This window comes from Balaenoptera acutorostrata, chromosome 20 (genome assembly GCF_949987535.1).
Source record: "Balaenoptera acutorostrata chromosome 20, mBalAcu1.1, whole genome shotgun sequence".
NCBI lineage: Eukaryota > Metazoa > Chordata > Mammalia > Artiodactyla > Balaenopteridae > Balaenoptera > Balaenoptera acutorostrata.
The window spans coordinates 5,714,777-5,729,159 of record NC_080083.1 but is presented as its reverse complement, the minus strand read 5'-3'; the positions used below and the strand labels follow the sequence as shown (position 1 = coordinate 5,729,159).

Below are 14,383 nucleotides of genomic sequence, written 5' to 3'. Positions count from 1 at the left end.
ACACTATTACATTTTCGATATCCCCACAGACCTTCCTCATCTCATCCTTTTCCCTTTCCAACGTTGCTTTTTTATTTCAGCCTATTTTTCTGCAACTATATCACAGAAACCATTCTACCGATGATGCCAAATAGCTTTTTTGATGTCTTTTCTAGATCCAGTAATGGGTCATTTTCAGAGCTGCATTGGTCATCATAGTGTTCTAGATGCTATTCCTTTCTTTGTCCTGTATTTATATAAAGACTTTTTTTTCCTTTGTTTACCTCCCGGCATGGTGAGATCTGTTCAAACTCGATGTTTGTCAACAAATCGTATGTGACAATTATCTGTGATGCTACTCTCTTTCCATTAGTGTCATGACCAAACCCCCTTCTTCGAGCTACAGTTCAGAGCAGGATGAGGTACACAGATCCCAGTCCAGGCCCTAACAGCTTACCTGGTGCATACCTTTGTCGGAGAAAGGTAGCATCTTCTTGCCCCAATCCGTTTCTTGTTCTCTCAATCTCTGAACGTCTAGAAAACAGCAAAAGATAGAATCCCAGAATGCAGTACTACCAGATTTTTTTTTTTACCATCTCTCAGGTCTTCCTCTTCTTGTCTCCCCCAACATACAGTGCCCCCAGAACATTCTGTATCCCCACCAGCCCCTGTTCTACCTCCTACCCATTTATCCTCTGAGAATTGCTGGTCAGTCTGTGCAAAGGACAATTGCTGGGGAGCAAACAATGGGAAAGGTGCTCTGACACTCACAGAGCAGTGCCCAGTATTCTGTCTTGTACAGACCCTGGGTCTTTGAGCAGACAATGAAGAGAGTCTGTTTTCCTGTTTTAGGCAATCTCTGTTTAACAAGGGGAAGCCTGGTTATACCGTGAGGTGAACTTCTATAAGTTTTCCAAGTATCTCTCAGAGGTACTCTTCTTGCTGTGTCCCCCATTTTAGACACTTCTTACCCAGATTATTTCGATAAACTGAACTCTCAAGTGTCTCCCCCATCCCAAGCCTGCTTCACCCACATCCTCTCGCACCACCCATCAGCCAAAATCGTTGAGGTCACCCTTGACTCTGCTCATGCCTCCCTTTCTCTCACCACCTACAGCTGGTCCATCAGAAAATCACTGTTGGCTCTGCCTGCAAACATGCCCAGAATGCCACCGCACCTCCTACACTGCTACTACCCTGATCTGAGCCACTGACATCTTTTACTTGGGTAGCTACGATACCATTTAACTAGTTTGTCTGCTTCCACTTTTGCCCCCTGAATAGTCTGTCATCAACTGAGCAGCCAGAGTGAAGTGATCAATTTAAAGCATAGGTATGTCACTTTTTTGCTCAAAACCCTGAGATGACCCCTATTTCCCTCACACCACTCCTGATCCCCTTATTCTGCTCTACTTTATCTTTTCCCCATAGGATTTGCCCCTCTCTAACAAATTATATAATTTACTTATTCATTATATTTATGTTTTGCTGTCTATCTCCATCTGTTGGATTCAAGCTCTATAAGAACAGGGATCCTTGTCTGTTTTGTTTGCTGATGTATCCCAAGTGCCTAAAACAGTGCCTGGACAGAGCAGGCACTCAATAAATATTTGTTGAATGAATGAATGAATTAATTAATTAATAACATTCTACTTAGTCTCCCTGACTATATTCTGACAGCACTCTAGACCAGCACTATCCAATAGAAACACCCTGCAAGACATAGATGCAAGTTTAAATTTTCTAGTAGCTGCATCAAAAAAAGTAAAAATGAAGTGAATTTTATTTTAATTATATATTTTAATAGTATATAATTTTATCACATATTTTAGTAACATTTTATTTAACCCAGTATATCCAAAATATTATCATTTTAACATGTAATCAATGTAAAAAAAGTTGTTAATAAAATATTTTCCCTTTTTTTCTACAAGGCTTCAAAAACTCATTTGTATGATTATACTTACAGCGCATCTCAATTGGAACAAGCCATGTTTTAAGTGCTTGCAGTCTGGAATGCTGCCAGAATACAGTAAGGGAGACTAAGTAGAATGCTACATTTTAAGCCACGTTTTAAGTGCTCATTAACCACACGTGGCTGGCGGCTGCCAAGCTAGACAGCACATCTTCAGACCAACCTCTCTCCTGCTCTTAGCATGATCTTTGTTCAAACCACAAGTCTGAGTATTCTCTTCAGTAGGCCTTAATGATCTAGACATTGCAGTTCAGATTCTCTGAACTTTTCTGGAACTTTTTAAATTGCATATAGCTCCACTCTCCTCTTCCTCTTTTCTACCACCCTGAAGTCCAGCACTACTATTTGAAGTTCGCCCCAAACTCCACAGCTTGTTCACATCTCTGTGTCTTTATATATGCCCCCACCTTGTCAACTTGTCACTGTCAGGATCTAAAAAAATTTGATAGCTCCCTGCCCAGAAGCCCTCTCTAAGCTCTGAGCAGTATACATTCCCTTCTCTATTTTCTCTGTGTTCCTTGAATTATTCACCCTTTTTTAAAAAAATTGAAGTACGGTTGATTTACAATGTCATGAATTAATCTTTGAATTATGTTTCCTCTCTTGCATGTATCATGCCATACTGTTATCAGTTCTTCAAGGGCAGAAATCCGGATTCAGTTGCACATAGAATGTGTTCTATAAATGGGTAGATGGGTAGATGATAGATGGATAGGCAAATAAACAAATGAACAGGTTCTAAAATCACCTACAAGTTCAGAGCGTGGGTAGAGAATGGTTCTTTTGCAATTCTGTCACCTGGTGTATATTCCAAACTTATTGATGGTTATATAATGATGATTCTTCTTGTAAAAATGGTATCTGGGGTGCTTAACTCTGATATAAACCCTTCATCTGGAATTATTCCTTTGGTAGAAAAGGACTGAAGTACAGCGCCATAAATCTTGGTATAAGGGTAATGACTTGAATTATATTCTACGGTATCCTTCTACCCAATTATGACAGCTTTTGGTGTACATAATCTGGTAGGAGTAAGCTAAATGGATCTCACAGCTCAGGCTCAGACAGACCCTGAATTTATTTAGCAATAATAGTAGTATTGGAAGTAGTAATAATGACAATAATTAACAATCGTATGGTAATCTAAAATTTAATGAACTTTAGACTTATAATTTCATGCTTTGATTCAGTTGGTCAGAATATATCTTTATTTTTCCGTAGCTGAGATTAACTTAGCTCTGGGTCCATCTTTTTTCCTTTAAGAGTAGAAATCTCTTAATTTTGCATTTCAGGTTGACTTGGTCACTTTAGGTTAAAAAGTCAGTCTTTGGAGGGCAGTCAGTTCTCTCTCGTGACACAGTCAGAGCCCCCCACTGTGACTGGGGTCTCCCTTCCTCTCTCACTGGTGACGTCGCTTCTGTGTCTAACTCCAATGTGTTCATGAGGAAGAGGGGCTGTTGGCCGGAAGAAACGTTTGTAGATGGTGGCCCGTAGGCCACTACCAGTTCCCTGCATATAGGATTTAATCCACAAATCTGTCTATCTGGGAACTTTCAAGTTCAGTTTATCTTGGGATTTAAAATAATCTCAGGCCACCTGAAGTTGACAGTTAATTTATGATGATGTATTTCTCAAGACCCTTTGGTTGCAAGTGAAAAAAAAAAAGAACTAACTCAAATTCACCCTACAAGAAAAAAAAAAAAAAAGAAAAGATGGAAAGTACAGAAGGGGAGGGAAGGAGAAGAGGAGAGAAAATTTTGAGATTACATTAGATATTTATCAGGGCCCTTTCAATGGCAACTAACCAAAATCCTACTAATGCTGGTTTGGACAAGACAACAAAACAAAATTTTAAAAAGTGGATTGGGACTTCCCTGGCAGTCCAGTGGTTAGGACTTCACCTTCCAATGCAGGGGGTGCAGGTTTGATCCCTGGTTGGGGAGCTAAGATCTCACATGCCTCACAGCCAAAAAACCAAAAAAAGCATGAAACAGAAGCAATATTGTAATAAATTCAATAAAGACTTTAAAGATGGTCCACATCAAAAAAAATCTTTTAAAAAGTAAATTAAATTAAAAAAATAAAAAACAAAGAAAAATGGATTGATTCATATAACTGAAAAGTGAGGGATAGAGTTTACTTTGGACAAGACTGGTGCTGCATATTCACTAGATGTCTCTGTTCAAGCGGGCAACCCCCATGGCTCTGAAACCTCAGATTAGTATTCTGTCTGCTTTGCTTCTTTACCAGTATTTTCAGCCAAGTTCCTGGGTTGGCTCTGATTGGCCTCTTTGGGTCATTGGTTTGCCCATAGTTGAACCAATCTCTGTAACTTGGATACTCTCATTGGCCAAGCCAGGATCCATGACAACCACCAAAGTCAGCTTCACCCAAAATACAAAGACTTGCGAAGGAAAGGTCTCCAAAGGAAAATCAAGCTATGTTACCAAAACATAGGTTTTTTAAAAAATTATTATTAGGCAGGCAAACCTAACAGATATCTACTATAGATGGAAAACATCTATATCTAAGAGGAAAGCCTGCTTGAAGTCCAAATTCATATCAGAAAGTGTTGGGTGACTATATGGATTCTGAGTCAAGAAGGAAGGTATCTCTAGGCTTCCAATCCTCAGTGGAGTGTTTTGGGCTACTGATTATCCTGGATTCCTTCTCCTTCTTCTGGAGCTCTGCGGGGATGTCCTGAGAAGCTTGGCCTCTCTCCGTAACATCATGTGCCTGGACCTCAAAGAAGACAGGGTCTCCCTCCACCATCCTGTCCTCACTGGACTCAGTCAGCATCCCCCCACCTGGCACATATGGTCAATATTCATGGGGTCGGCAAGACTGAGAGAAAGGGTCTCATCAGTATTGGTGACACTTTCCCTCTTAATCCTCCTATCCAGGTGTGGGAGTGTCTAAATAAGAAGAGACCCAGAATATGGCTTGAATGCTTTGAATAAGGGAAAAAAGGAAGACAAAAAATTTAAGTAACCTATTTCAATTTCCTGTTCTACTACATAAGAGCCATAAAATGACCCTGAGTTGTGCTTTCTCTGTAGCTTTGTGGGGAGCAGCCTACTTCTGACTGGTGGGACGCTCATGTCACTCCACGTGACAGCTTAAGAGCTATAAAGCTCCCATCCACAATGCCGGTAATTATTTACCACGAGCCTGAGGTCATAAGCCAAATCTGCAATCCATAAAACAACAATAACAACAACAACAACAACAACAAACCCACTTCAATTTTCTCAAATCTCCCAAGACTTAAAAAGGAACAAAAAGTTACTGGTGTGTTTGCTGACTGGAGTGATTATGTGGTTCAATCATTTTGATTTACAATTGCATCTTTGTCCTTGTAGAAATAACTCTCTGCAGCTGAACAACGGGAGGTGGAAATGGATTAACCTTCCGATGCGGGAACATAAGACGAGTTCTAGGGAGCAGGCCTTCATCTGAGGTTAATGCAAAGTCTCCCGTTTCTATGGATACACAAAATTAAAGAGCATTCTTTTTTTCTTTTGCCTTCATTTTCTTTTCTTTCGATCTGCCATGAAAAGGGATTATCAGCAGCGTCTAAGCCTCCGTTTTATTTTTGTATCATAAAGCACTGGGATCTGTTTGACGCGTTCTACGAGCTCTGAAGTAATCTTTGGTTGTTGCGTGAAATAGACTTCAGGAAAATGAGGGACGAGAGGTCATGCTGGAATGTAAAGTTTATGGGCCATATTGCAAATACAATTGGCTTTTTTACTTTCCAGAAATAGATGAGTCTTCTTGCACATGAAAAAGCCATGACTTAGGCCAATGCTTCTCAAACCTAGGTGGGCATCAGATTCACCCAGAGGGCCTGTTAAAACACAGATCGCAGGGCCCCACTGCCAGAGTTTCTGATTCAGTAGGTCCAGAGTGGGCCTGAGAATTTGCATTTCTAACAAGTACCCAGGTGACGCTGATGCTGCTGGTCCAAGGACCACATTCTGAGAACCATCACCGTATACTGAACACGTGGAAAACCATTCATCCCTCCCCAGCTGATCAGGGAAAGAGAAGGTTTCCTGAGAGCCGACATCCCCATCACTTCATTACTGCCTCCGAATGCACATGAATATGGAGGCTGGGCAGGGAACCCAGCTGGTCGGGACCATCGGAATCCTTGCTGTCCCATTTCAACCTGGTCATCTATTTCTTGAAAGGATTGTGGAAATAGATGAAGACGAACCAAATGAGAACACTCAGAGGCTCTTTGTTCAGAGCCTGCTCTAGCAAGGGTGTCAGCCACCATTGTTCGCACTTTGGCAGAGACACAAAGGCAGGCAGAGGAGCGGGAAAGCTTGATAGTGGGAAGAAGGGAGCGTTCCTGGATGAAGGCTGTTGGCCCTTGGAAGCTGGAGGAGGGCTGACTGGAAGCAGGGCACCCTGTGTGATTGGTTAGGGGTGTGTGTGTGAATTTCTCTCATTGGTCCTACGTTGGAAGCAGGGACAAAATTAAGAAAGTTGTCAGTTATTAATCAAGTCCTGGCCGTCTGGGGCTGATTGTTACAGAGGTTGTTGTCTGTCTTCCTGGACTGTTGCTTAGACAGTAATCTGACTTCCTACAAGTATGACTTATAGCAGGCTGGCTTCCTGAGCTGGTTATTGTAGATAACGGGCTGGTTTCCTGGGCTGGTTACTGTGAGTTCTGGTTCAGAGTTCTACTTTTATGGTCCGGTCACTGTCTGTTCATATATTCCATCTTTCAGGATGCACAGTGGACACTCACTTTTTATAGTTTGCTAAATCCTTGGTGCGTTCCACGTTGGCCAATTTCAATTAAAGAATGCCTGGTTTTTATTAAGGGCCTACTATGTGCAAAGTGTTATGTTAGGCATGTGAGGTTTTATAAGATATAGGCACCAATGTCAGTGAGAAGCAGCCTATGTCATTTGGACATCAAGGAGAAAGAAAGGTCAGGGCATGTGTTGCTTAGAATCTTCCAGCACATTTACTGCAGAGGGGAGAGGCAGAGGGAGGCCAGGGTTCCTTTTCTTTCCCAGGTCAGGGAGCTTGGTCCCAGCTGAGATCTCAGCTTTGCACCTTTTCCTCAGGAGTCGGCATTCTTCTCTGCTCTGCAGGGTCAGACCCCCACAGTCATGTCCGAATAAACCTGCTGCTTCTCTGCTGCAGGTGGACGATCTGAAAGCCAAGCTGGCTGCCCAGGAAGTGGAACGGAAACAGAAGAATGAAGATGCAGACAAGCTGATTCAGGCAGTGGGCACAGAGACAGACAAGGTGAGCAGAGAGAAAGCCGTCGCAGACGAAGAGGAGGAGAAGGTGGCCCTCATCACGCTCGAGGTGACACAGAAGCAGAAGGACTGTGCGGGAGACCTGGCCAAGGCAGAGCCGGCGCTCACGGCCGCCCAGGCAGCCCTCAACACCCTCAACAAGGTAGGAGGGATGTCTGCGTGCTTGCTCATCCCTCGGGGCAGGAGCAGGCTCTCCTCTGACCTAGAGGCAACCTGGTTCCCTCGTGTTCCAGAGAGACACAAAGGCAGAGTCGGGAGGGCTTGGCTCGGACCAGCTGTCACTGGTTTATTCATTAAGCAAATAAACATTTATTTAAGCTGACTGTATGTCAGGATCCATGAGCTACCAATGAAATCCAAGAGACGTGGGTGTGAGAATCAGTCAGGACAGGAGAGGCCAACTGGTCCAGCCTCCTCGCTTCACTGATGAGAAAGCCAGGGCCCAGAGAACTGACTTGCCCAGGGTCACAAACCTCAGTGTTAGAGCCAGGCTTGAGCTCATATCTTCAAAATCCAAGCCCAGAGATCTTCCAGCTATGCAGCCCATGGTCATTTTACCCGTTGTGTACTATAGGACACATGAGCCTTTTAGGACCCTATGAAAATATTTAAGATATGAGACTAAAAAGATGTTGTCTCCAAAATATGAGAAAAAAAACTCTACAAAATCAAACTTAGCAAGTATTCAGGTGTCAACAACATGCAATTGTGTGTCAACTAAATTCAACTCATATACATGACCTTTTGGTGGAACAACCATGACTCTTGAGATGTATTCATAGGCAGTTTTATTCTGGTTCCCTTTAAATGTGGTCTAGGTGTTGGGAGGAGCATGTGGTTACTACTTCTTCCTCTTATAGTTTTCACAATTAACCTTCTTTCCTATTTGGATGACCATGGCTGCAGGGGTAAGGGAGGCAGGTGGAAAAGGGGGCAGACAGACTCATGTCACCAGGAGTTGGCATCAGAGAGGGACTGAAAAGCTGACCGTTTATCGGGATGCTCACATCAGCTCTTTGGAGACCCTCCCCCAGTCACAGGGATCTTTCCCTGCAGGTTGCTTTCTCCTCCTTCTCCTGAGAGTCTAGCTATTCACTTGCCCGTCACGTGGGTGACTTGGTCAAGGTCTAAGACAGCCTAAGCGAGGTGTGCCGTGTCAGCAGGTCACCTCTGCTCCGCGGGAGACACCTGAGCCTGCTTTCTCCAGACAGGCTCTGAGAGCACTGGCCACCCGTGCAGTGAATTACCCTAGTTCCACTGTCAGGGGACTAGCCTGATATTCTCATCCTGTAGATTTCTGGGGTGTAAGTTAGGTCCCAGTCCACTGTGTGACTCAAGTTGTGCGGGAAGCGTTTAAGCTCTCTGCGTGGTCTCCTTAAAGCCCCCTTCTCTCTAGACTCGATGTGAAGTGCAAATGCCCCCCATCCTCTCTTAAAGGCAGAGTGGGTGGGACTCAGCAGCAGTTCTCACTAAACATTCTCTCTTAATCTTCGATCTCCTGACTCCTTTATACCCTCAATGCAAGTGAAAGGTTTAAGAGTAAAAACACTGTGGTCTATTGAAACCTTCTTTTATTAGTTCTGTGTAGCCAACTCACACCTCACTTTGGAAGGAAGCATCTCTTGACTTAGGGCCTCAGAAAATCTGAGACTGAACTGGGGACCTTGTAAAAGCCTGTGACGTATACTTATGTATAAAATGTATTTAATGTGAGATTAAATACTAAATGCATCTTAGTATTTTTTTTATGATGTGGGGTGAAAAGTCCCTAAAAGGAAGGACCTAGAAAGGCCTTAAGTGGGCCTCTACCCTAGAGAACACAAGATTCCTCCAGGAAAGTTTTGGGTATCGTCAGATGGACGGGGAATCGGAGGTGTAGCCCAATTATGCTACCGCTTCTCAGCCTGAACCTTTTAATACAGCCGGGTCTGGGTCTCCCTGACCCCCCAGTAGCAGCATCTGAACCGCCAGGCCTTTGATTAGACATCACTTTACTGCCGCAACCTAGGATTCCCTCTCCTTTCATCTCACTCTGTCTAAATACAACCCATATTTCAAAATCAAACTTACATTCGAGATCAGTCTCTCCCTTTTCTGACTTCCAGAGCACAAAAGAGAGACCACTTTATTTATTCACCCTCTTGTAAGTGCTCATTGATCATTTCTTGCCAAGAAGACTAATGTCTTTCATAAGATCTTTTGACACAGGGATTATATTTTCGAAGATGAGCTGAGTCCAAGTCCTGGCTGAACTATTCACTGCATGTGGCTCTAGGAATGATTTTTTCTTCTCTGAGCGTCTGTTTCCTCACCTGTAAAATGGAGGTAATAGTAATATAGTCCCCATCAGGTTGTTATAAGGATTCAATGTGATAAGGTATGAAAAGTAGCTAACAGATGGCAGCCATTCAGTAAACGTTTGTTGTGGTTGATGATGTCATTATTAACAGTGTTACCTCGTCTGTTTCCACAATGCTGGAAACAGCAAAAGCCCATAAATACTCCTGGTTAATTTGTTGGCTGATTAGTTAGTTGATCATTGTTGGTAGAAATAATCACATAGAGATATAACTCATGGAAGTAATGGGATAGAATTCTGAAAATAGCACTGGATTTGAAGTCTAGATATCTCTACCCCAAAGGGAGTGAAACTCATTTTTAATGAGTGCCTACTATGTACCAGGCAACATGATAGGTGCTTTCTTCTAACTGGCTGTGGAGCCTGGCACTAGTCACTGAACTTCTTAATCCCTCACTTTCTTTTCTCTGTTACAAAGAAAGGGGCAAATAGGAATTAATGGGCTCTTTATCTCACACTCCCATCCAATCTATTAGCAAGTTCTATCCATTCTACTTTCAGAATATATCTAGAATTCAAATGCTTTATATCATCTCTACTGCTGTCACCCTGATCCAAGCCACCATCGTTTCTTCATTGGACTATTGCAATAGCCTCTCACTTGGCCTCCCTGTTTACAGCCTTGCTCCTGTGCTGTCTTTGCCCATTGCAGCTGTCTGAGTGACCTTTTTAAGACAACAGTTTGACCACATCATCCCTCTGTTCGGAATCTTCCATTGGCTTCCCATCATATTCAAGATTAATTGACATAGGTGTATGGGTTTATTTCTGGGCTCTCTATTCTGTTCTGTTGATCCATATGTCTGTTTTTGTGCCAATACCATGCTGTTTTGATTACTATAGCTTTGTAGTATTGTCTGAAGTCTGGGAGGGTTATGCCTCCTGCTTTGTTCTTTTTCTTTGGGAAGAGAATTGCTTGGGCAATTCTGGGTCTTTTATGGTTCCATATAAATTTTAGGATCCATCACATTCAGAATAAAATCCAAAGTTGTCACCGTGGCCTGCAAGGCCCTACATGATTTTGCCTGGTTCATCTCTTCTACTATACGGTCTACACCCCAGTCACTTCTCTCCCAGTTGCCACTCCAGTCACCCACACTGACCTCCTCACTGTATCTGAAACACTTCCAGCACAACATCAGCCCAGGGCCTTTGAACGAGAAATTGCTTCTGTGTGGAATGTCTTCTCCCAAGTATCTCCATGGTTACCTCCTCTTTCAGATATTTGCCTAAAAGTTTACCTTATAAGGAAACAAACAATGAAAGTATTTATTAATTTCAGAAAAAAATTAAAGGTATACAGACAAGAAAATATAACCCAAGGTAACCAATGTTTATAATCGTAGTCATGTACATACTGAATTTGAACTAAAATTTTGATGTGACCATATTGGGGGGAGGACCTTAGGAGAGAAAAGAGGACAATAAAAATAAATAGTCACACTCTACAATAGGAAGTCTCTCAAGAGCATCTAAAATGAAGTACATAGCAGCATCAGTGTATCCATTATCAATAAGGCATGAAATCTAAAAGGAGTGATGGAAGAATTTGTAAGCGGTGGCTTCTGGAGAGCTGGAGTTGGGGGGGGAGTGGGCATGTGTTTTGTTCTCAGCCTAGTAGCTCTGAACCGTGTATGGACTCCATTAACAGAAATAAAAGTTTAAAATTTTCACTGGCTGGAGAGCACAGAAAAGGGCATAGCTAACCACCTGGCCAGGTAGAAACTAGGGAAGTGAAACCCCGTGACACAAGGGCCACAAGGATGAGTGTTTCACTAGATGGACCAGGAGGTAGAAAAGCCCATCCCAGAAAGGAACAATGTTTGTAAGACACAGGTGCATGAAAGGGTGTGGTGTGTCTGAGCCGAAGGTGCACAGGCAACATGCAGATGAGTCTCTAAAGGTGGCTCGAGCGTGATCAATAACAGCCCATGGCATCACTAAGAAGTTTAACTGTGGACCAGTGTTTACAATCTGCAGGATACAACTGATTCATGGGTCTCAGACAGCAATTTTTAACGTGAGGTATAATTGACATATAACATTATGTGAGTTTCAAGTGTACAACGTACCGATTCGATACATACAAATGTGTTGCAGAAGGATCAGCACAGTAAGCCTGGTCAGCATCCGTCACCACGCATGGTTACAATGTTTTCCTTGTTTTTTGTTTTTAAGACTTACTCTCTTAGCAGCTTTCAAATACACAATACAGTGTTATTAACTGTACACACTGTACCTTACATCCCTAGGATTCTTTATCTTACAGCAGGAAGTTTGTACCTTTTGAACTGCCTTCACCCGTTTCTCCCAGCTGCCCCCACCCCCGCCCCGCCTGGTGAAGCAGAATGGATCAGACTGTACTGCATGTGACAGGGGAGGTATTGCTTCATGTACCCAAGGACCCCTCAAGTAGCCTCAAATTTTTCTGCATTCACAGCACTCTGGTATTTAAGGACCACATCCCTATTTTCTCATCATTTTCAAAGTTAACAATAAATCTTTAGTTAATACATAAATCAGAGCATGGTAGTAAGTCTCTGTACATTTTAAGTCTCTGCTTTGGCAGTTTTATTTCACTTTTATAGCTAAACTGAAATAAATCCAGTATAACTTTTCCTGCCTTAGTTGAAGAATGGTTTTGCTTACAATTTCATGGCCTTTTTTTTTCTCCTTACAGAATTACTTGGAATTTTCTATTTATTTCCTATGGATTTTTTATAGTAAACTTATTTTTTATTATACAAATAACATATAATGGCATTTTTGGTGTTATGAATAATTCAAATAGTATAGAATATATAGGGTAAAATATAAAGTCACCCTTCTTTCCACTCCAGCCCCAGTCCTCTCCCAAAAGAAAACTCCTGGAAGAATTTGAGCTGTATCTAGTCCAGCAATTTTTCTATGTATTTATATTTGTACAAATGCACATATAAAATATGTCATATTTTAAATACAAATGGATAATGGAAACTTACTTTTCTTCGTGAAACAAGACTATTTCATGCCAGTACATACATTGAATCTTGTTGATTTAATGCTTTGTAGTATTCTAGGCTATAGTCGTACTCTATTTCATTTAGCCGTGTATCTACTGTTGAGTGTTTAATTAGTTTCTCTCTTTTCTCCAATACAAATATCCTTGTGCATACGTCTTTACTGCATATGTGCAAATATTTCTCTGAGCCAAATTAGAAGTACAATTGTTTGGTAGAACAGCATGGCAGGCTGAATCATGCCTCCTCCACCCCCAAAGATACTCACGTCCTAACCTCTGGAACCTGTGAATTTTACTACGTATGGTGACAGTGACTCTGTAGGTATGATTAAGTCAAGGATCTTGCAGTGGGGAGATTACCCTGGCTTATCCAGGTGGGTCCTAAATGCCATCACAAGGGTCCATAGAAGAGGGAGACAAGAAGGTCGGAAGGAGAAGGTGGTGATGTGGTGACAGGAGCAGGGGGTGGACGCAGCTGATGTGCTGTGGGGCCTTGAGCCAAGCAATGCGGCCGACCTCCAGAAGTAGGAGCAGCAAGGAGCAGTCTCCCCTCCAGCCTCCAGAAGGGAGCAGCCCTGCCAGCATCTTCAGCTTAGGACCCCTCACCTCCAGAACTGTAAGATAATAAATTCATGTTGTTTTAAGTCACCACGTTTGTGGTAATTTGTTACAGAAGCAATAGGAAACTCATATAAACAATATTCTCTTTTTTTATATAAATAATGCTCAATTTCTGTCCAAAATAGCTCTTCTCATTTACAGTTATAAACACTGCTTTCCCCACACCTTTGCCAATCTTAGATATTTTCAATTATCCTAATTTTTCTCAACAGGAGAGCAAAAAATTTTTCATTTAAAAAAAATGTAAATGGTTTGACTCTAATGAGACTGGGCAACTTTTCAAATATTTAGATTTCTTCCTTTGTCCATTATTTGTTCAGATTCTTTGTCCATTTTCTTATGAGATAATTTCCCTTTTCCTAATTGATTTACAGGGTTTTTAAAATAAATTCTTACTATATGTCTTGGTATATATGTTGTAAATACTTTCTCCCTATCATTTGACTTTTAACTTAATATTAACAAGTTATATAAAAAGTAGATTTTATAATTAAATGATTTTGAGAATTCTAGGGTTACAGAGTTTAACAGACTTCTTTCCTACAGGACTTTTTAAGCCCTTGATTATGTGATAAGTTTGATACTAAAAGTGATAGAGAGAGCACAAGAAAATAAAATAGATTAATCGAATTTATGAATAGTGATATAAGGCATCCATATGAAATGCTAGTAAATCAAATCCAGCAATTTATTCAAACAACAATATGCTACCAACTGATAAGTTTTCCCTATATAATACTACTCCTGTAAACATACCCAATCATAGGTCAAAGAAGAAAAGCTCTGTAGTCATTTTGAGAGGTGTCAGAATGGTGCTCAACACACTTCAACATCCATTCCTATTAAAACTCTTTGTAAAGTAGGAAAAAAAGGATATTTGGATATTTTGCTAACACAAAGCAATCAATCTCAGTCCAGAAGCAAAACATCCTGTCTAATGGTAGAGCATTAGCGGAATTCCCATTAACATAGAAAAAGCACGATAATGACCCCCTTCGCTGCTATTATAAAACAGTTATCCTAAAATTTCTAGCCATGCAATAATAAATGAAAAATGGTAATCATGTAAATGTTGTGAAGTACCAGACAAATGTATTATTTTTCATAGATGTCATAAAAATGTAATTAAACAAATAAAAGAGAAGACTTAAGGGCCCATTACA

The 14,383-nt window shown here is 41.4% G+C and overlaps 1 protein-coding gene across 1 annotated transcript in view; it reads left to right on the top strand.

Moving 5' to 3' along the window:
* DNAH9 (dynein axonemal heavy chain 9) overlaps positions 1 to 14,383 on the top strand; it is a 298,166-nt gene that overhangs the window by 203,481 nt on the left and 80,302 nt on the right. Inside the window, exon 49 of the mRNA XM_057536174.1 lies at positions 7,121 to 7,381. Coding sequence (XP_057392157.1) covers positions 7,121 to 7,381 — 261 coding nt within the window. The remainder of the gene's footprint in view (positions 1 to 7,120; positions 7,382 to 14,383) is intronic.